At 28.0% G+C, this 24,475-nt stretch overlaps 1 protein-coding gene across 1 annotated transcript in view; it reads left to right on the forward strand.

The window, feature by feature from the left end:
- The window catches only part of LOC111030654 (head-specific guanylate cyclase), a 263,376-nt gene that overhangs the window by 47,691 nt on the left and 191,210 nt on the right, over positions 1-24,475 (forward strand). The window contains exon 3 of the mRNA XM_022310268.1: positions 7,741-7,811. Within this exon, the coding sequence (XP_022165960.1) occupies positions 7,741-7,811 (71 nt within the window). The remainder of the gene's footprint in view (positions 1-7,740; positions 7,812-24,475) is intronic.

Genomic DNA, 24,475 nt, shown 5'->3' on the forward strand with positions numbered 1-24,475 from the left:
AATATGATTTAAATAAAAATAAAAAATAAATATTGTTGATACATAATTTCGTAAAATGTACCTATTTATTTTTTTTCACAGCTTTATCATACTTCGATTGTTGTATAATCGTTATGAGTCACGTCAAAATCATAGTTTGGAATTTCATACAAGTTAATAGTTTTTTGTGCTTATAAAACAGTGGTACAAATAAATTATACTTTTTTTTATTTGTATCTATTTTTGTATCCCACATAATTTATGTTTAAAAAAAAAAAATATCACATTTTAAATTCTAAAAAAAATAATACCTTCTAGTAGAATATTAAACAATTGTCTCTGACAAAACAGATAGGTATTGCCTCCTTACAAGATAAAAAATCGTATTGTTCTTTGTGTACTTTACAAGTCACAACAAACGAAATAAGAAAACGCATTTTGACAGCTCCATTTTTTTTTTGGCTACTGTCTATTGTAAGTTATTACGTTATGACTCAATTATTTTTAAATTGTTATTTTCGTGTACAGTTAAATTTCCAATCCTTTCATCTCACTTACGAATGTATTTTTAATGGTCGATATGACGGCATAATACAGGTGACAACTTAATAATATTCTATAAATGTTCATAAAAAATAATTAAATAAATATATTATAACATACTGATAAAAGTCGCATTATTTTTTTTAGAAAACAGTAAAAGGTTCCGTCGTAAGCTTCCGTGTTGATAATGTCAATATAATCTGTTACTTATCACAAACTAAGTTGTGGCCTTAATATATGGTTCAGACTATATACAATCTTGAGATTGTTGAGGTATTCTTTTTTTAATTTATTAAATTGAAAAAAAAAACATTTTTGGTTCGAATACATTTTGAAATATATCAAGTTTTCGGGAGAATAAGGTCCTTTACAAACTAAATTATATAATATGTAGGTATAATTCATAATTCATAATGCTGTTCATTACGCAGCATTAATGGCTATTCTCGTACATCACACTGACCGCAGAAATTTAGTTAAATTAATAAATAATATTAAAATATTTTGAATAGCTTCCTGAAAACTTACTTCATTAGTTTTTTTACAACAATTTATATAAAATCAGAATAAAACTTAAAGTTTATTTTAATAATATAATTTGTAACGTATGATTTTTTTTCAAGAAACAAAAAAAAAATTACAGCATTTTGTGACTTAACTCGATAGATGTCAAAGTTATAGAGGTAATTTGCATTGGTCCATGTATAATTCCATAATGATGTTGTTAAACCAAAATTTGACCATTGGTTTTGCATTTCTATAATATTATAAGAGTCACATAAATATTATTTTGTCTGCAGATCCTAAACTTGTATCTATGCGATTTAGGTGATTCATTTCACGGGCGTGAGATGAGAACGTTTGATAAAAGATTATTAAACTTAACAATTATCAAACTTATATAGAACGAAAAATTAATTAATCTAAGTGATACGAAAGTATTCGTTTGATTTACAGCATAACTAATTGAAATTTTTAATATTATCAGCTAACATCCTTCTAAAGTTCGATGTACATAAACAATAAAATAAATAAATACTTTCATAATATTGCGTTGTTCAATATTCAGTTCTTCGAATACAAATAACGAAATAAAATTTCATGACAATATTGTGTACATTTTATGTACATTCCCAACTATAGTAAAAAATGCAATTCTACATTTTAATTTATGTTGTTATTTTGTTTTAACTGTTAATGTCTCAGACTTTTATAATACTGAACACGTTTTGATATCAGATAAAAGTTTATTTTGAAAAATCTTGGGAATTATACTGTACTATCGATTCTTTTTTTTCTCGAAAAAAAAAACTTTTTTTATACTTTTATTTATCACGGACACTGGCAAGTATAAAAAAACCTACAAAGTTTATGGATAGTAGAACTGAAAGTAATTTTATATGCATTAAAATATTGTAAAAAAAAGTCTCACCCTCGGCATAAATTATTTTTTTTCATTGTACGTGGGAATGTCCGATTGTTCCACTTATTTTTGTGTCAAAATATTCGATATAAACTTACGTACATTAAATAAACAAGTTGAAATATATATTTATATATTTTGTTTAAATAGTTGCACTCTATACATTTAAAAACTTTATGGGCGTTTTTAATACATCAAATTCGAATAAAATAAAAACAATAATTCGGTGCATATTTAATACGTATAAATTATAGTTATACATAAAACTATGATTCCACAATACAGTTCATTGTACAATTGTTTGTTTTGAAGTAAACATTGCTTATATTGTTATATTAACTATTAGTTTATATCCTTTTAGGATTAAATTGTTGAAACTGAATTTCGGGTATCTTGAAAAGGCGTGTCTTTTGTAAAGTATAAGGGATCGGGTTAGTTCGACTTATCTAGAATTATTGCAGAAAAGTTTAATCATTTTCTTTTATGACTGTCCTATATCATACATTTCTATTATAGACATATAATATCAGCATTGAAATAATGCTATCTCAGTGAGGAATACAATTTTGTCTTGAACTTTTTTAATTTGTATAGTAGTTTCAAAACGTTTGATATTGAATTCATATTTATTTACGATTGTGCGAAGTGGCTGAAGTCAATAGTTTTGTATTTTCTAGTTTTATTTTTCAGTGTTGATGTAAAAATAATTTTTTGGTAGAATTGTTATTTAAAACATAAACTAAATAAAAAAAAATATTTGTGTTCTACTTCTACAGTGTCGCATTATTTTGGAGTTCTAAAATCTATAAGTACTTAATAACTACAGTATATACAAATATACAATTATATTGTTTTTATCATTTAATTTTTAGAAATGTTTTAGAAAATGATAATATTTAAAAGTTGTAATCGTAAATATTTGATTATTTATAGGACCATGGCGCTCATGACGTCATTTCCGTTTTTCACTATCAAAATATATACATATTTTTTTGAACAACCGTGTCGTACAATTATATGAATGGATTACATATTTTTTCCATGCAAAAAAGCACGTACACATCAATGCTGCTATTCATTTAAGTACGCATTTTGTATCCAACAACCAAAGGACGTACCTACCGAAAACAACGTTTTGTGAACAACTTGCGATAAATGCGATGACCGTAACGATGCTCGAGATATTATACATATTATTATATTATACGGGTACAATAAAATATTGACGTCGTTTCTGAGTTCTGTGTGAACTCGATTTGTGGGGTACGGGTCTCATATTATATAATATTGTAGGGATGCGCCGCTGCGGTTGGAGAGGATTTACAGTCGACTTGAATAATATTTCCGGTACCTATAATAATAATATTACTAGAGAGTTGTTATACGACCACGGTATAACATTATATATTGTAATAGTGGTATAGTTAAAACAACCGTTTTATTATATACAGTGAGATACCTACTTGACCATAAAAACTGGACGAGTAGGTACTTATATTTTTGATTTTTAACCTCCTGCCGTTCCCCATTCTTCATTCTTCAACGTGGTTTTATATGATCATTCAATTTTATACTATTAATACGACCAAATAAGAAAGTCCAATCAATTTATGTACTAACCTCTTACGTTTAAATAAATTTAATAATTTCGTTATTTACTTATAAAGTTCTTAATAACATATTATATTGAGTAGAGTATGGTTTTGGTTATGGATACTAATAAGTAATAACCCAATGAAAAATCACCTAGCCTAGTTTACCTGGTATTATATGAAATAGTAAAATATGATGTCAATTCACTCATACCAAGCACCAGTTGATATTGAAAACTATTCGTTTAACCCAGAGATCATCGCTGTCTAACCACAGACAAAGTTAAAAACAGTAAGCTTGCTTATTATGGGTGCTCAGACAAGATTTATGTAAGTGGCGCCCGAGGTGTTTTGGTGACCATTTCTCTGTTAAGGCCAGGTTATTTATCATATTTTCGATACCTAGTTATAGTGTATACATTATTTTATCACTGAATTCGGATAGGTAATAACCAATTATTAATAACCAAATTGAATTATAATAATATATTATGTTATCAACCACAATAGTCATGATTCGCAGTAATATAATGTGCCTACAACGCGTCCACGGATATTGTTATTTCAATCAGATAAGTTAAAAAAAAAAAAAATATCTACACCCGAAATATCGTTATTGCAATTAAAAATAATAATACAATATGCCCTTAACGTATAGTTATACATCCATCGTGTTTGATCGCACTAATCAACTAGAATATACTCACCGTAAGTACGTTTATTGTAATACGTATATTGTATAGTATTGTTGAGTGACACGCTTGTCTTATATTAAGGACATCAATGAGTCGTGTTATTGGACGTTGTGGATACGACAGGTACCTGAGTGATTGACGGGCACACATCGCGAGGACCGGTATAACGGATTATAATAGTAATTATTATTAATAATATACAAACGGTATACCGCAGATACGTAGTGTGATATGTTCATGTCGTCGTATGTCTAAACACAGACAATCTAAATATTGTATTAAATGCATATTCACGAGCGATACATGGATATGCATAAGCATCATGCGAAATGTTATCGAAACAAAAAATGTTATCGTTCGTTTTGAGAAATATTTATTATTATTTTCCCTGATCATATTATGTAATAAATAAAACAATATATACCTATACTGTTTTATATAATTAATATGTCGTATTTTTCCTAAAATAAATACTATAAACGTAAATGGGTAAGACAGTTCTATTATTTTTTAAATATTTTATCCAAAAATTAATACAACCAAATTCATGGCATACATATGGAATACATTAAGTAGATAGATACCTAGGACAGGAAAAATACTAAATATCTTAACGACATTAAATCCGTGATTTATAATTTCTTTGAATATCTTCAAGTGACTATGCCCAAGTGACTTTAAAGTAACATAGTAATTTGAGTTAATAGTAATAGTTAATCGTGTCTTTGTTTTACTGGACAATTTTGTTCGAGGCAAGGAATCCCGCAAGATAGATACTTAAAATTATTTTATGAATTATTTCACGAACCTTAAAAAATTGTTTTGACCAATCTTTAATAAACTAATCATATCTCAAATATTTATATATTATTCTCAATTCATAACAGGTGTTTCTGATAAGAGCAATATTTTAACATGTGAATAACATATATTCGGTAATTCCAATCCAAATCTCGGGGTTGTACGTGGGCATAAATCATGATTTCCAATCTAAACCGGGAAATAATATTTAGTACATTATTTTTGTAGAATTTTATCTGGTTATAAACTTGATCAAAATTCCCGAGAAAATTATACTTGCAATAATTCAGGTACTTGAAGTTGTCTCACCACTATATTGTGTATCAAAATCCTACAAAAACTACCCGATAATATTATATTATAATGTACACGGACTTGTTGGGTATAGTTGGACACTTGTTAGAATTTGTATTTTGTTGAAACCTAATATTTTGTGCTATAAGTTGAAACCTTGAGACAACTTCCAACGATGTTCCCATAGACTCATTTGACATTGATAGACTTGTGTTGGTTAACAAAGCAAAAGTGATTTACCTATAAAACGTATACAAACATTCAAATTTAATATAGCTTTTATCGATACCAGTATAAACTAGATAATAAATACATACAAAATAAACTAGAACAATACTTTTCTTGCTTTTTTTGAAGTGAATTTATTTATATTGTCTCTATAATTTATAGTGTTAGTAACTCCGCGTTCAATGGATAGATTTACAGCTCATATATTAATATCCTTGTTTTGAATTCGGCCTTAAATATGATTTAATCAGTTTTAGTTTACTAAAACTGCTTTCACTGGATGCTGATATCATGGATAATATTATTCTATAGTCTATAACCTATAAGGGCTGATGACTATACATAATACATGATAAGGTATAAGGTATAGGAAACCACTTTCTGCTAATTAATTTTTCAATTGTTGTATAGTTGACAATAAAAGGAAAAAATTTGTTTTGTTGAAAGAGATGTTAACATTCACACACAATCATTCGATAACTAGTGAACACTGAACAGTGAACAATAATGGGTGATTTAATAAAGATGTTAATTTAAGTAATATTTAATATTTTGATAAATGTCAAATATCAGATATACCTTGGTTTTCGATAACCAATTCATTTATGGACCACCCACAGACTATATAAGTTTATCTTTATTATCAAGTAATACCTATTCTATACATATAGTCTATACTTATAACAGTATAGTTACTATGGTCATGTATTCCAATATGTCTACCTGTCCTACAATATAATATGTGACATTGTTGTTCCACGACTATAAGGACCATTACTATGAATATTACATATTGTAATTATTGGTACACAAGTTTGCTGTAGTATTTATCTGACGATAAATAATTATATTTGTTTTTAAGAAAACAAAAGTCAAAAATCTAATACAAAATACACTTTGAAAATTAATGTGCATCGTATTTTTATTCGGTAATTTATTTTATATTTCATATGATTTGAAATTTTTGACACTCCATATGATAATCACCTAGGACACGTGCCCTGAATTTATCCCCCCCCCTTCCTTAAAATCCGTTGCTTTATATTATTATGCAGCCTTACCAAAAAATAGATTTTATTTATTTATTTTGATAAATAATGCATAATGCAATACAATAACATACATTTTGATATCAGCAGTGAATCAATTTGATGTTATAGCTTCATTTCGCATTTTTTGAAAACGATGAATAAAAGATGGATTACAATTTTACGATATTTCATTAGCTACACTCTACGGAACTGGCTCATTCAAAGGGTAATCGTTGAAGGAGAATGATTTATTATTGTAAAAAAAAAATACAATTTGTCCATTGCGCCTTTCAATCGTTACAAATGTTCGCCAAATTTGTTACTCTTGGGGGTGTTGCATAGTAAAAACAGTCCCAAGAGGGTCAGCCAATTGATGTTGGGTTGAGTTTGCGAACGCCACGCCATTGTTCGAAAATACGTACACTGTCGACATATATCCGAAAACCTTTGGTAGTTTCAATAAACTACCAATCGAGTTCTAAGGAACCCTTTTGCGTTAAATTTGAGAGAAATACTCTCTTTCGAGAGGTCTTATATATATATATATAAGTACAATGTACAACAATGGTGTGTATAATGTATAATATATAGTGGAAATGTTTGATCATAAAATGTTGAACAACGAATATTATAGGTACCTATTATACTTTCAAGCCCATAGCCCCACAATGTACCTACATACATGAAAATAACACAGTGCAATAACGTCGTATAATAGGTACGGCGTATTTTTTAGTTTCATGTTATTTTTTTTGATTTGATTGATACATTTTTTTTTACAATGATTTCACATTAATTTAACGTATATCGATCATATTTGATGAGTATAATTGAATAACGGAATATTAATGAATATTAATAATGGGGAAAAAAATAATAATCTGTCATAGACATAACCGTTATTTAATGTTTGTACCCCTGTGGATCCATTTAAAAGCTAAATGGAGTGCTATTAGAGAATAACCGCTTTCAACGGATTAATTAAATAAATTGTGACCCACCGAGGTTTACCGGCGTGGCTACCTCGTCGTTGTCACCGTTTCATCACGTTTTTTTTTTGTTTTACCGCAGTTTTATGTTATTTTATTCGAGTGTGAACTTAAAATGTATTTTTGTTATTGAATAATAATCATTTTTATTGGGGTTTGTTTCAGAACGATGTGATTTATTCGGCTTTCAAGTCCATAGTCGAACAAACCGAATGTCCGGCGTACAGCAAAATACTGTGAGTACCTATTAAATGATTATTACAAGTTTATTATTATAGGTATGACGTACGGTTTTTTGTGGTTTTGAAAGTAACGCAAATTATTTTAATTGAATGCCAGATTTCATAGTATGTGGAACGCGATACGACCCTGAATATTTTATTATATTATAATATTTTATATTATTAAATCGTAGTGGCGCAACGCAAATAATAACAAATAATAACAAAAACATAGCAAACAGTTAGGTTTTTATTTGTGTCGATCGATATTCGGTGTGGCTTTTATACCCTTACCCGTCGAGTGTCCGCTCATACACTCGTGCCGTGTTTTTGACAGACTTTGGGGTGCAGTGTGTTCATGATTTTACTGGATTTGTAAATGATGGTGTTGATTTAATAACTCAACGTCCTGTACACATTTTAGTCACTGCATCGGCCATGTAAGTAAGTATTGAAAAAGGTCATTCGATGTATGAATAAGACTTATGAAACTGAAAAGCGTATAATAATATATTACATAGATAGTGCGATGTCAATACAATGGTAGGCTTGTTGTCGGTTTCACCACAATAATTTCGTTGTTTGGGATTTAATAAGGCACAAGTGCGTACAACATATACTATGTAAATTAAATTAAATTCGCTTCTAGTAGATTAACACAATGTTTTATTGTGTTATTCAAGAATAACCACACAAATAATTATATTATATTATTATAGGTAGGTACCGTCGAAAAACCACCTCATTAACACAAAATGTATTTTAGGATAAATACTATGTCAGAAGATGATTTCAGGATTTTAAAAACGTATTATCCTTAATACCTATATTGTAGGTACTCAAAATCATAATAATTATATTCAATTTTAATTTATACTTACTCGCGTTTTATCAATAAATCAATCAAACTGAAATAAAGCTCCACTAATAAACAATATAGCCAGTACTGTCTGTTTAATCCAACTGGATTATCATTTTAATTGTTACCATCAGAATCTGGTCATACGGCATCAATTTTTATGTCAATTAGTTGATTATGCGTAATAATAGAAAATTAAATTATTGAAACGACATTTTAAAATTATGAATTGCACGATGCTATTTAATGCTATTTATTTTGAAAAAATGTTATGTAATATAGTCTAACAATTATCGCATTAAAATATTAATATATTTAAAATTAAAGTTTTTTTTTTTAAACAGTTTAAATTGTTTTAAAATGCGTGTCATTTTATTTTAAATAATATATAATATTATATATGTTTACATTTTAAAATCATTAATATCATTAATAATTTTAGTAATATAATTTATTCTTGTGAAATATAAAATCATTTATCACCTCAATCGTTCTTCTTATAGTCTGATTAGATTTATAAACTTTTTATGAATTATTTAATGTATTTTAATATGAATACCTAGTCGCTAGTACATTGTTCACAGCCGCAAAAATTATAATTATGTATTTTTTTTATTTTAATTCATGATATTACCTAATAAAATAAGCAAGTTTTATTAAAATTTAATTTGAGAATATTCACTAAGTATATTATGTTTATAGAATATAATGGTAAATTAAGGTTTCTGCGTAAATAAAATAAAGTACATGACTCCAAAACTCATCAAACACATCCATCGATCTTCTAAGAATCTAAAGATAGATAATATCATTGTCCATTTTGAATCATAAATATAAATATGGTTTAGGACTATAGCATTAAATCATGTTTGATGTTGTAAACAATTTTGTTTCAAATCTAGGAAAAATTGTTTGTTTTTTCATAACAATGATGGCAAACCAAAAGCTCATTTTAAACACATTAAGATGTCTGCACAATTTATTCGGGTACGAAGTTTTGCTTGGTCATACTTGTTTAACGGTACCCTGGTATCCAAACCAGTATAATTTTGAAGCGAATGGATGTAAGAGTAAAGTAAAAAAGAAATACGTTGAATAAATTGTGTTGCAAACAGAGGCATCATTTATGGAAGAGGAGGAAGGGACCACCACACGGGCATTTGTCATGCCCCTATAGGTTTATAATGGAAAACGTCCACAAAGCGAATCTCTACAACACCGTTTGCCAAATACCATTTTTTCCTTTTTTTTCACTATACACCAGATGAATACTGTTGAACTCAAATGAAACTATTCGTCTTATAAGCTCAAATCATGTAACACAAAGAAATATCGTTCCATAAAACCAAAACCTCATGACATTATATTAAATTATATTTTTTTTATATCATGAAATAATATACAATATAATGACAACGGACACTATAAAGATTTATTTTTATAACGCGACGACAAACCGTTTAATTATTTACGTATGTTAAAACTTAACTCTCATTTATCTATATGCCATATTATTGATTAATACGAAAGCAACATAGGCACACACACCATTGAACCATTATTGTTTTAATACCTATGTGTCCACATAACCCATGTCCATCTAATAGCAAACATGCATATTATAATGCGGCTGTGAATGCTGTGGTAAGAAAAATGTATTATTAACGATTAAAAACAATCTCTGCCGTTTAATCTCTACCGCAGGTCTTCTTCTCTCCTCGTGTTCGCCAAGAGTTGATGAAAGAGCGTGAGCGGGTGGGCAGTTAAAACGGTGGGTAGGTATTATCGGAGGTGCGGTGGAAAAAACGTTTTGTTTGTCCGGGAAAAACTCGAGCGCACTCACTTAATTACGTGGTCGTGTTATTGAGCCCTTCAATTAGACCTCTCTCTCACACCCTCTCACACCCTCTCACTCACCCACTCTCTCTCTCATCATCACCCTCTCACTCTCACCACTGCTTACGTATCTTCTCTCTTTTCTGTTTTCACTCTCCGTATCACTGTCTGTCTAGGTTCCACTTCTCGCGATTCCCCACCGCCGTCGCCACCAAAACCGCTAAACGTTCGGGTTAATTACACAGTTAAAAACAGCCGCACCATTGCCGTAGGTGTGTATGCCGCCGCCCCCACTGTTGAACTGTGTCAACAAAACTTTACGAGAGATTCATTAGGGTGCACATCAATTAGAAAACAACGGAGGTGGTGACGACGGAGAAATAATAATAAAGAAAAAAAATAAACAATAACGGATTTCCGAAATACCCTCAACCATAGTGGTTATTAAATAGTATGCAATATACACACAACTATGATCGAGCTATCAACATAATAATTATATTAATTCGACCGAGATACACACACCTACTTCAATATTATTGTCATTTGTCACCGATCATTGAAACACACATGGTTATTTCATAATATTACGTATAACACATCGTATACTTCGCCCGCATTTGCATATATTATCGTTCCTGAGAGACACCGCCGGAGGATCGCAAACTATTCTTCGGTATTCAGTGTAATATAAATTGGTGCTCAAGTTGGTTATATATTCTATTACACCATGTATTATTATATTGATACAAGTGGTACAACCTTATGACATTTTTGACGAAAAAAAAAATATGTTATCAAATATAAGCCATTTTTTTTTCTTAACAAGATGCAAACACTTTTATTTTATTTCGTACCCATTCCAGAACAAAATGTTTATTTTTATGATGAGCAAATATCTTTTTTACGTTTTTTAAGTATAGACAAGTAAAATAGTAGATGGAAAATTCGAAAAGTTTCCATCTATTCTATTCCATCCCACAAAAGAGCTCTTACAAACATTTTTAATTATTCAAGTTACATTTTACCCACATTATACATATAATGTAGTTATACTTACCTACCTCTTAGGGCTTGTAATACATACATATATATTTAATTGATACATCTGGATATAGTATGTTTTAAGGTTATAATACTGTTTTACCAACAAAATTTTAAAGTGTTTTAAACTTAGAGAGAGGATTGTTTTATATTCCAAAATTATAAAAAAATCTCGTAAAATCCCACACAAAAGAAAAAAATCAAATTATAGTCTGAAACGTCGAAGGCCGACGAAACGCAAAACCTAACAATATGTCTGTTCTTATAATTTAAAGAATAATAATACAATTCTATAATATAGCGTTTTTTAAATTAATTCCTCTCGAATAATTACACTACAACAGATATCAGTAAAAAAAAAAAAAAAATAGTTTGGGAAAACCGTTTCAATAGAAGTTGATGTTTATTTTTGTCATGTTTAGTTGTAAAACCGTTCAAGTCAGTTGTATAACAATATATTCTTTTCGTTTCAAATAGTCAACTAATCCAAAATTAATAGAATTCGAATTGGTGTTTGTACATATACATAGGTACCTAAACTCGAGGGGTGTCCCACGACGATTTACTTGTTTGAAGTAATGTAGATTCCATTATCCCATCGCTTTGAATAACTAAACATTCGCGGGACATAGCATATTAATTCATCCACGGAGAGACCTTTATGAAATAGATTTTAAATTGATATTAAAAATGTATTTATTCTTCGTTACCATTTGCAGCTTTCGTCTTGGACTTGAATAAAATCATTTCGTATGACACATTTTAATTGTTTGTCATATCACATTCCATTAAACTGTAGGTTAACAAGTTTTTAGTGCATAATTATTATTTTTGTGTGGTGTAAAGTGTTCATTGAAATTATTAAAATAAAAATATTCAAAATTATTAATTTCTAATAACATTTCCGCCATTGAAGTACATAATTAAAATTTGATTTTTTGATAACGAGTTTAAGGTAGAAAACGCTGTTGAAATAATAATCTGAACGTAGAATCTAAACAATATACGATCTATGATACTCATCGATTAATTTTTCTAAGCTCTAGACTCTAGAGTATGATGAAGTAAAAAGAAGTTGATTACTTATTATGAAATACGGGAAACCTGGGTAGGAAAATAGGCAATGTGAGGCATCGTCGTGTCTTGAAATATATTAAGTTTCAGAAAAAAACGATTAAAATATCGAATAATTAATAACTCAACAAATACTACTATACGACTTTGAATAGCTATTTTTTTAGGTTTAGTTTACTGCAACTTTGATAGAGTGTGTCTTAATTTTTAATTTTAAAAATAATAGATACTGGTAAAATATAACTGTTTGGGGTAATACGAGAAAAATACAGCAAGACAAGATGAACCATGTCCCATACTGTTATTTTTTTTAAAGTTCTAAATTAAGCTTAATATTTATTCTACTTTATGAATATTCCTAGTATACTTAAGTAAATGTGTATTAGCAAATATAACAATAGGTATTATTATTTAGACATTAAATATGAAACTTAATACTATAACTCTCAGTTTCCTGATAAATATTAGAGTACATAAATTGTATGAGATTAACGTATTTATATAATAAAAATAAATAAATTGTTGAAGCTTGAAATAATAATTTGATTACCTATATGATATGAAATGAATTAATTTTGTGATGAATGAGGATTTGTGTTCCATCTTATCTCAGACATGATAAATAATACAAAAACAATTTTTTAACAAAATGTAACAATTTACATAATGATGGATCTTTGTTTTTTAATAAAATAATATAATAACTGCCTTTGATAAAATTAAAGGTAGGTGTCCCATATTATGAAAGTCACACAATTTTTAATAGATATATGTAATTATAAGAAAATCACTGAAAATACTGTCGAAATAATTAGGGAACTTATTGAAAAAAGGCCATTTTTGGATTCTTATAAACATACTATATCGTTTTTATTCTTTAATAATATTATGATGTAGATTTTAAAATTTAATCCGTGTCCACTAGTTTTTCAGAGCAAAAGAACAATTTGTTTTCATTGAGTTATCGCTTTTTAAATTATATTAAGTAGCCACTTTGAGTTTTATTTTTATATTCAACTATCATCACATACCAATTTATATTATAAATCCTTGTATGTTATGTATGAACAAACTCTTAACTAATTATGAAAGTGATGTCAAGAAGTTTGGAATATTAATTCAATTGCTTACTAGTCAAGAAATAATTTTGTTTAATGTTCAATGCTTAATGCTCAATGTTCAAAGTTTAATTAAATCTAAATAAATATTTAATGATTTTTCTTATAATTTACTAATAATATCATGTTTTTGAAGTATGAAAAAACTTTTACTGTTTAAGATAAAATATAATATGATGAATACACTAAAATGTAATAATAGTCTGTTATTATATATTTCTAAACAAATAATAATTAGGTATTTTAGATTCCGAATGGATCAATAATTTATATTTTATTTTGTCTGTCATCACTTTGGGAATAAAAAAAAACTTTTGAGAATAGTTTCTTGTAGATAACTGGATTCAATTAGCAGATTGGTTAAGAGAAAAGAAAAATTTCACCTTATTTTTTTAAAAATATTCGAGAAAAACTAATAAAAAAATTACTGAAAACGGAACCACTAATTTACGTAAAACTATTTTTCAGTTTATTTTGTTTTACTGTTGTAATTCAAAAATAAACATTAACGGAAACTTAAAAAATTCTCTTTTAGCATTTATATTAGAATTGTTTTATATTATATAGTTTATTTAAAATTATTTTGGCTATATTTGTGCTATTTATAGGCGTAAGTTATTTTCCAGTTATAAGATTTTTGTTTATAAGTAAAACAGCTTGATAGTTTAATAAAACGATTTTTTAAAGTTATTCTTATAGTAGTTTAAAAAAAAATGAGGACAATTAGTTTAGTTTAACTCGTTGAAATTTACAATCAATTTTCACAGCGTATATACATCGTTAATACTTAAACCAATATAAATAAAATAATTATAAATTATAAAGCAGAAAGAAATAGGTTCCTACATTTTTTACTATTATTATATAGCTTTAAGAACAGTATTGAAAACTAATTACCTTAATTGTATAATAATATGGTATGTGTTCGAGGTTTTTATTTTAATCGTCATTACCGTTATTAAAATAATTAAATATTTTTTGTCATAACAAAAATTATATTTAAAACTATATTAAATATAAAATCAAACTTGAACATTTCAAGAAATATAAAAATATACTAGGAAAACACTGGGATTAAAGTTATGAAAGTTAAATTTAGTTATTTTATCTACTGCCAATTGAAGCTGACATTTTTATTAAATTATTTAAATTTACTTAAAATAATTCTTCATATACCTATTTACCAGTATCTAACAATCCAATACAATTAAAATTTAAAAGATCGTATTTTTAAATTAGCAAAACACACATTCAGCAAAAAAAAAATTGTGTTACATATACGTTTGACTTACATTATCAACTATTGTGAAACACATTGTCCACACAGTATTATAAATTATAGTAACAAAATTTAAAAAAAAACTCAAATAACTAAAATATTTGTATGGTTTATTTTACAATATAGCTACCCAAAACATAATAAAATATTTTATATAAAGCTATAAAATTGTCAAGATATTTTTTAAATTATATCACGCCAATAAAATATTTAAAAAAAAACCAGTGCAGAAGTGCGGCAAATGTGTCTTGAATTATTAAAAAGCTGTAACAAAATGCAACAAGTTTTACTTCCCGGTGGGAATCGAACCCATGTCATGGACGAATCCCGGGTCTTCCTACAAATTTCCCATAAGACTGCGGGGTATCGGTGGGTTTTATAATTTTCTGGAAAAATATAAGGACATTTCAAAAATTAAATAATATCCAATGACTTAAGTTCCATTTATCATAAAATAGTATTTCCTATAAATAGGTCATAATGTCTTGCAATTTTTAACATTATTTAGATCATGCAAAACGTGATGACACGCAAACTTAAAAAATCACGATTTTATAACCAACATAATTACAGCACCTCTCAGTTTCTAAAAAATGTCAACTTGAAATTATTTTCAAAGGCCAATCTCAAACGTTTTTCAACACTAAATAGGTTCTAGCATAATACGTCGAGTGACTCATTTAAAATATCTAGGCCACTAATATGTAAAATCGATTCTCTTTTATCTCATTAAATTTTCGATAAACTTATTGTTTCATCGACTATTAAGTTGACTATTGAGTATTAACCCTAAGATTTTAACAAACGTCACAAATCTTTTTGATCCATATAAAGTAAATGCCTGTATTATGGATGTAAACGAGTGTATAATAACTAATAAGTAAAGCAATTTCAGCACAAGTTTTTCTAACATAATTTTTTTTTTTATAAGACATACATTATTAATCTAAAATACGTGATTTGCAAGAAATCCTCAAATCATAAACAAGACAAAGCCGACAACAAGCCTTCATATCATGGACATTGAAATTCTTCAATAGCATTTTATAATCGGATTAATTGATATAGTTTATGTTGGTAATGTGTTTATGGTAATATATGTTTGGACCGTCTAATCGGTTCATTTAATACTTATATTATAATAAGTAGCTGGTATAATATTATTAAACTAATAGTATATGTACTTTTCAAGCTTTAACCAACGAATATTTATATATTTTAAAGTACCTACACTGACACATATTATGCGTATTCAAATTGTCAACACTGGAAACCTACATTTCGAAGCTAAACCATTTGGAAAATACAAAATGAAAAAGAAAACACACACATACACACACAAATTCCGTGAAACAATAAATCATTGTGTGTTGAACATACGGATGTACAGGAATGAAACGTACTAAATTATAAAACGAGAGAAAAGGGAAGAAAAGTACATTAAAACGGATAGACGTCCAGGCGGGGTATATAAAAAAAAACTTCAGCGTACGTGCAAGGATGTGTATTTATTACACCCATATAATAATAATAATAATAATAATATGTGTACATATGAATATTCTATAAAATATTATTTCCAAAAAGGTGTGATTTTGTGGAAACCGTTGAAATTATTTACATTTTAGCCTGCTACGTGGCTCTACATTGACTATTATATTGAGATATTGAGTGAATCATTGTTCAACTGTCATTTTGCTACCTGACAATCGTCATTTGTTTGCTTCTTATCGTTTCATTTCTAATTATTAATGTAATTAATATTTTAGTCAATACGTATAGTTAAATAAAACGTTTTAACTGAGGTGTTTGATGATTTTTTTCTTTTCGTTGCATCTATTTCCGTGTGTGTATTAAAAGGTAAACCATACTGTTTTTAATTCATAACATTGGTTAAAAAAAAAGATTTTTTTTTAAACATACCCGTGTGAAAAATGTACATTTAACTGCATTGTATTATCGTCATGAGTCATTACTCAGGTTAATGGGTTATGAGAGGAGAAGTCGAGCAACCTGTGAAGCAACGGATATAGTATACAGACTGCAAAACTTCTGCTACTCTTCATTCAATTCGCTGCAGTTAGACGTATTATATGTTAGTAGATACCCTCAAGAATAAAGATTGCCACAGTTTAAACAAAACAATTTGACTAAAATCCGATTGTTAAAAAATCTCGTTCTCTCGCCACACAATAAGTGTTGTGTTGAATATTGCGTATGCCATACAGGTAGTGCTTATGCTCACTCGAAACGTTATAAAAGCTCATAAATAAACAGAAAACCATAATAATGATAATATTATTGTGCAAAACATTTTATCCATATGCAAACATAACAAGAAGAAGTCGTCGAGGTTTTCGGCTCCTTTTAACACTCAAATTCAATACGTACTAAGATGATAATACTCTGTACGTTTGATCTGTGTTGCATTTGTTTGGTGTGTTAAACACATCGTCAGCTCTGTGGCATCCCACTTTGTATGCTCATAATACCCGACATCACGTGAGTAGGTTAAAACGCTAAATTAATAATAATGCAAACGGTATTATAACTTAGGAAATTTGTATGGTAATACATAATAATAATAATATTGTAAACTCAGTTTCCGTGAAAAAGTGGTGTGTCGTTTATACTTTAGAACAATATTATAGGTAAGTATTGCCGGAATATAATACTATAGTATTATAATTCTCGATGAATGTAACAAAATTGTAGCTCCTTGACGCTGTAAGCTGCTCGAAAACTAATAAAGTTTTACATATTTTTCTCGGAACTTATCTCACACGACATATTATTATTGTGATAATAGTTTTGTTTACGCATACGAACTGCACGACCTTAAATCGAAATAATAATTTTATTTTGCGCTCCTTAAAATCGGTAGTTGGTAAAAGACAATTTTACAGTTTTACAAGAAAATGAAAGACAAGACAATTATACTATATTGTACTTTATGATAAAACGCAATTAAATAATTTAAAAAAAAAATAATGAATAAATTACATTTGACAGGTAATTTTTAATAGAATGTAGGTTATTTGAAGATGATGATTTTTTCAAAGTGATTATTAATATCACTTACTGGACATGAGAGCTTAGTTATTTACAGATATTAACGATCGGTGGTAGGATAAAATTGTGCCTACCAGAGTACATTTAACAATCGTTCGGATCGTGATCACATTACATTTTTTTTCGTTCGTTCTTTTTTTTTTAAAGCTAGGTACGTTTTTAAAATTTAAATTCTGTATGTAATTCAACTACAAATTCAACTCAATTATACCTTTAAATTATGTCCATCCATATAATTGTTGAATTTATTGTATAATATGGACTGAGAATAATTATCAGAATTATAACAAAAAAAAAAAAAATAATAACAATCATTTATTAAGCGTTGATTACTAAGGTTTCATTTTAACAAACAATAAAAACCTACTTTAGATCAACCGTTCTACAAATTATTATATTATTAATTTAAAGTGTAATCGTATTGGTCCTTAAAATTATTGTGTTTTTAATAGCTACGATAAACCTTCTTATCATGGATACTTATTATAATATCGAAAGATACATTTATTTTACACTTTTACTATATTAATTTGTGTTTTGTTACCTACTTAATTTTAATTAACGTACAAACAAAACGTAAATATTATTTATTATCAATTATGTTCATTTGTTCATTGTGCCTAATTTAAAATTTGTCACAAGTACGTCATTGCAGTGTTGGTGATTACTGATTATTAAAAGAATAAGACAAAGTTGGGAACACAATATTACCAATCAATTCTATACTAAAATACATCAATCAAAAAACGGTTAAGTACTGAATTGATTTGCACTCGAGGATTTATTAGGATAATATTTTATTGTTAAACCACTTAAACCTAAAGTAGGTATTTCAATATCAATTAAAGAAATAAATTGAAATCGTTTAACTATTTAATAATACCTTCTACCTTTCGCTAAATACCGTTTAGATAACCTGAGGGATAATAGGATATTAATTATAATTATGAATAACAATCAATGATAATTTTATATCACTTAAAATATTATGGTCCAATGTTTTCAAAACTCTCAGATTTGATATACTAATGTTATATGTTTAAATATCTTTTCAATTAAAACAATTATGTTCTACGAACGGCATTTATATACAATGGTGACGAGCAGAACATTTTGTTTTATTTTTTTCTTTGTTTGGCTTTCCGTGTTATCTTCCGTGCAGAGGGTATACTCACTATAATGATTGGGCGCACGCTGTATATTATATACGTTCTCCGCTGGGACAATATTCGTGACCTAAAATATATTAAAAAGGCGTTGCGAAATAATCTAATAACATGTATAACAACGGAATCAAACGCGAATTACCGGAATTTCAAAACGGTGGAGTTTTATTTTTCAAAACCGTACGCCTTGCAGGAAGTGGCGTGAGTCGAGTAATCGAACTGAAATGCAATACCGAAAACAATTACAACAACCGTCAGGAATAACTTGGAGTGACGGGGCCTGGGTTGAAGTATTATTACGTTCTAGTATTTTTGATTGGATATGGGATTTTTGGAATTGACGCGTTTAAGATTAATCGCAGACCACGTATCCGAGTAGATGTGAGACAGTGCTCGGCGTACACTTAAGGATGTGTGGTGTGTGTGCGTGTCCATGTGCTTTATTGCCCCGTTTTTTTTTCTCGGAAATAGGAAACGCTGAAAAAAAGGTTTACTCAACGGCATCGCACCGATGTCAGAATAAAGATATTATGCAAGGTTTCATAAAAGATTCTGTACTAGACAGAAGCAAAAATAAAATCACCCAATATCTATTATATAGAAAGCTCTCTTCTATTATATAAAAATAAGCTAGCTCGCTCACACACACACACATCACTCACATGGTAACGTCTTCAACCAACATATGTCTACCTTCTTACTTCCGAGAATTTTATTTTGAATGAGTTTATTATATGAATTCTCAGATTTTCACTAATAACACGAGGTCCGGTTTCACCTACATAATGTTTCAAGTTTCATCATTGCAGTTATGCAGTGAATTTGTTTTTGTTCATATTGTTGTAATTCTATTGTAAAATAATTATATTATACCTAATGAGTAGATATAACATATTATAATGTCCATTTTTTTTGTGCCACAAGAATTGGCAACTAAATAAAATTAGATATTAATATAATATTTGAATTTTGAATACTTATTGTGGTAATAGTTCATTATTTATGAACTGTATAGTGTAGGTAATGACTTAACCAAAAAAATCGATAAATATGAAGTACCTATTCTTCAGCTTGGTTTATTCTGTGAGTGGCTACACAATATTTGATTAATAGCTACAGAATAGTATGTGAAATTATTCGAGGGATACTTGTATAACGATGTTGCCATATCTCTTGGTATGAATATTTAAATATTTTATAAGGATTATAGATAAACGAGTATGATTAGGTGTACACAGTTTAAATAAAAAATTAGATACACAACTATTTGTTGAATATTTATAATCACATTTTATCGTTGGAGCTTCAACGATTTTAAAATTCTTCGTGAGATGGTGTACGGGAATAAAATTGAAAAATCTTATATAAAAACGCAGGTGACCTTTTCTTTAATAAAATGATTTTATATTTAATGTACCATATTCTCCCTTATGTTTTCTTTTAGGATGAAATTCACTGACGTCAAAAATGTTTTTTTTTATTCGTTAATATACAAATTTAGTTTTTAATATTATCTCAAGTATAATCTTAATTTTTTATACGCAATTTTAATTTTTTTTTATTAGGTACATAGCTAAAAACTATTATATCAGACAAAGAACCTCCGGCTATTGTTTAGAAATATTACACAAATAATATATCTTGAACAAATGTAAGTAAAAAAAAAATTCCATAACAAAAAATTGTGAATAAACAAAACATCAAAGTTGTAGATTCATTCTTTGTCATTTATACTTAAATCGTAAGGTTACTGTCTGAAACGTTTTCAAAGTTAAATGAGTTTTCATTGAATCTTATATTATTATTCAGCCATATTATACACCTATTGTTCTAAATCAGTATTGTATTTATTTGTATTGTATGTAAGTAGCAGTTTATGATGTTTTTGAAACATTACATTTTTTTACAGCATATGAGACCCCCCCCCCCCCAAAAAAAAGATGGTATTTATTTGATTCATTTTCCCAAACATTCACTTTGTTTATAGACTTAGTAACGACGCCCAACTAATAGGTAGTTCACAAACATTTTAGGCAAACACGCAAAAGCAACCATCTACCAGACTAATGGCTACCTACAGTGCTTTCATAAAATTACCTGTGGAGTTTCGAGGTATCAAATGTATTCTGCATTTTCTTCTTAGTAGATTTGTAAATAATTTATATTTATAAGCTATTTGGTACAGAAAATTACTATTGAGTGATTCACAATTATATTACTAGAACTCGAAATTAATATTGTAAATTAATACTAATCTTTTGATAATGTTGATGACCTACACAAATTCAACTATCACTTACAAATATGAAAAATTCCAATCAATTTTAATACATTTTGTTTTATACATAAATCAAATATTTGCTTTATACTAGACAATGTGTCTAAAGAGAAAGTAAATTTCCATTTCATAGAAATAGTTTATTAAATATTACGTATCTGTTATGATGAAAAAATAGAAATATCTAATATCAAATAAATACCTTAAAATATTACTAAACCAAACTCTGTCAATCATCAAAAAGTCATGTTATCGTTTTATCAATGACAACCTGAAATGTAGACGGGAGAATTAAACATATACAACAAACATAAATGGGTCACAATTGCAGGATATATTGCAATTTTTGAAATGGATCTATATAATATCTAGAATTTTATATAAAGGTGTTATATATAATACATTTTACTTTTCCAGCGTCTACTATCATTTAGAAAAATGCTTTGTGACATTATTGTTTCCCCAGGGCAAACTGTTGTTCCTCACAATTTCTGATAACTGCGCGATACAGAGAATATGCTTTAAAAACAAACATGAAATAATATTATATGTCTGTGGTTTGTATTAATTTTCTAGTTTCTATCATTTTAGTAGGATTCCACACAGGAACACATGGATTTATAAATGTTCAGTTAAATAGTTAATTAATTATATATTGTTACCAATAAATAAATTTAAAAAAAAAAAAATTATTTACTATATAATGACCGTTATACATTATTTTATCTAAACTTGAAGTTGAACGTCAATATTTGCAATTCGTAGAGTTTTAGTAATTTTGACGAGCACTAATAGCAATAATAACTATAAAACTAGAGAGATTTTTTTCTGAGTTCACCTTTTACCAAAAAAATGGTTTACAATTTTTTGTCTTTGATACTTGATTATATTATATATTATAAAATTTGAAGGAAAAGCTTTTGAATACAAACATGTTTCATAAATCATATTACTTACTGACTAATAGGAAAAACATATTTGAAAGTTTCAATGATATAATATCAATATGAGATTTCCGTAAAGCTAAGGTACTTCGAGTAAGACACTTACACATTTATTAGTACCTTTAAATGTTTATACATTTTCAAAATTAATTCGATAATTCTATTTTTCAGAAAAGTAATTTCTGTATAGCATAAGCATTTTATTTTAAAAGAATGTCTATTTCAAATAATCGTTTCTAGCTATCATGGACAAGGAAAATTATCGAAAATTCCAGAAATTTGTACGGCTTACATATTTACGTGGAAATAACGTCACGTTTAACCCATATGTATTATGAATAATTTGAAAACCAAAAAAAGTTCTTAATTAAAATACCTAATAATTAATATTTTTTACATTTCATCGTATGAAAAATCAAGGAAAATAATATTATGCATTATGTAATCATATAAATTATAATTTTTACAATACCTTTTTCTGAGCAAATAGTTTTTAATATTATATCATAAACTTTTAATACACAACTATAATAGCTCATAAATTAAAGTATTATGCATAGATATTGAACTCATTGATTTAGTGCAAAAATAGAAGTATGAATATTAAAATCGATTGATTATATTATTACCAACTGGCCTCTTGTAACGTTCATATAGTTATAACTTAGGGAAACAAATCATGGTTTTTTTTAATAACACAAGCACACTGTAAAATGCCAACTTAAAATGCCAACTATTCACCCTACTGTAGGGTTAGGTAATGATACAAATGGTTAGGCATGCCAAACGCGGTAGTGGTGATTATTTATATGATAGTTTATATTGTAAAACAACGTGCCCGCTGGTGAGATCGTCTGTAGAGATTTGTTAGTGAATTTTCAATAGGAAATGAATTACTATTTACTATAATTATATTTTTTTATCAAATTGAGTCGTAGAGATGGTTAACAATAGATAATTATAATAGATTTATATCACACAACGCAATGGTAGGTACCTCATAGACAAACAAACACAGGTATGACGACACATGAATATTAGATACGATTATATTTATTGTACCTATTACAGTATAAAAATGAAATAATTTTTATTATTGCTCGGTACAACAATTAATGTTTTATTAGAATTACAACTACTATAAGCTATACATTTTCGAAACCCAACATTCAAAGAACAGCGGCAGAACAAAAAACTCGGACTGCTGGCAAAAATCAGAAATTGTTTACGGAAGTTTGTCAGAGCCATTTGTTGTTGATGCTGCAAGCACGCCTTACATAATAACTACGAGTACATAGTCAACCGAACCAGTTTTACCGTCGTATTACGTACAGAATGTTGCAACAGTGCGAAGGTGAAAATGTGACAGTGTGAACTATGATAACGTTAACCATGATTTCTGAACAAAATAATATTACAGTTTTTGAGGGTATTGGCGTAGAGGACAGCTTCAGAGCTGCTGAGTTTATTAAATATATCTAACACAAATTTGTTTTAATTTATTGGATTTATCCAGTGTCACAGCCTGTTAAAGTTATTCAAAACTAAATATTGTCTATCAGAAAACCTCATTTGCTAGACAGGAAATCAATCGTTCTTTAACGCGTTTTTTAAAGCATTCAAAATAAATTGTAAAATTTATATTATTATTAACATCTGAATTAATTTACTACAATAGTTTTAATTTAATTTTTAATATTTTTTTTCATTTAGGATTTAATTTGTTTGCATTCCATATTTCAAATACTTTCTAATAATGTATTTTGTAGTTCGTAAATATTTCTAATACTTTCATTAATCACCGTCCAACCACAACGGTACACGGTCAATTAAGTCGGGCATAGAGTTCCCACCAAACCATGTCGTGTCGTATCGTTTTCTGGGAAATATTATTGTTGTTTTAATTTTTTAGAATTCCAATAAATAATTAATTTTCCATTTATCCGTTTGAAATAGACTATTATATTCTCATGAGTATAATAATAATCAAACATAATATAATATTATAT

This window comes from Myzus persicae, unplaced genomic scaffold (genome assembly GCF_001856785.1).
Source record: "Myzus persicae strain clone G006 unplaced genomic scaffold, MPER_G0061.0, whole genome shotgun sequence".
Classification (NCBI taxonomy): domain Eukaryota; kingdom Metazoa; phylum Arthropoda; class Insecta; order Hemiptera; family Aphididae; genus Myzus; species Myzus persicae.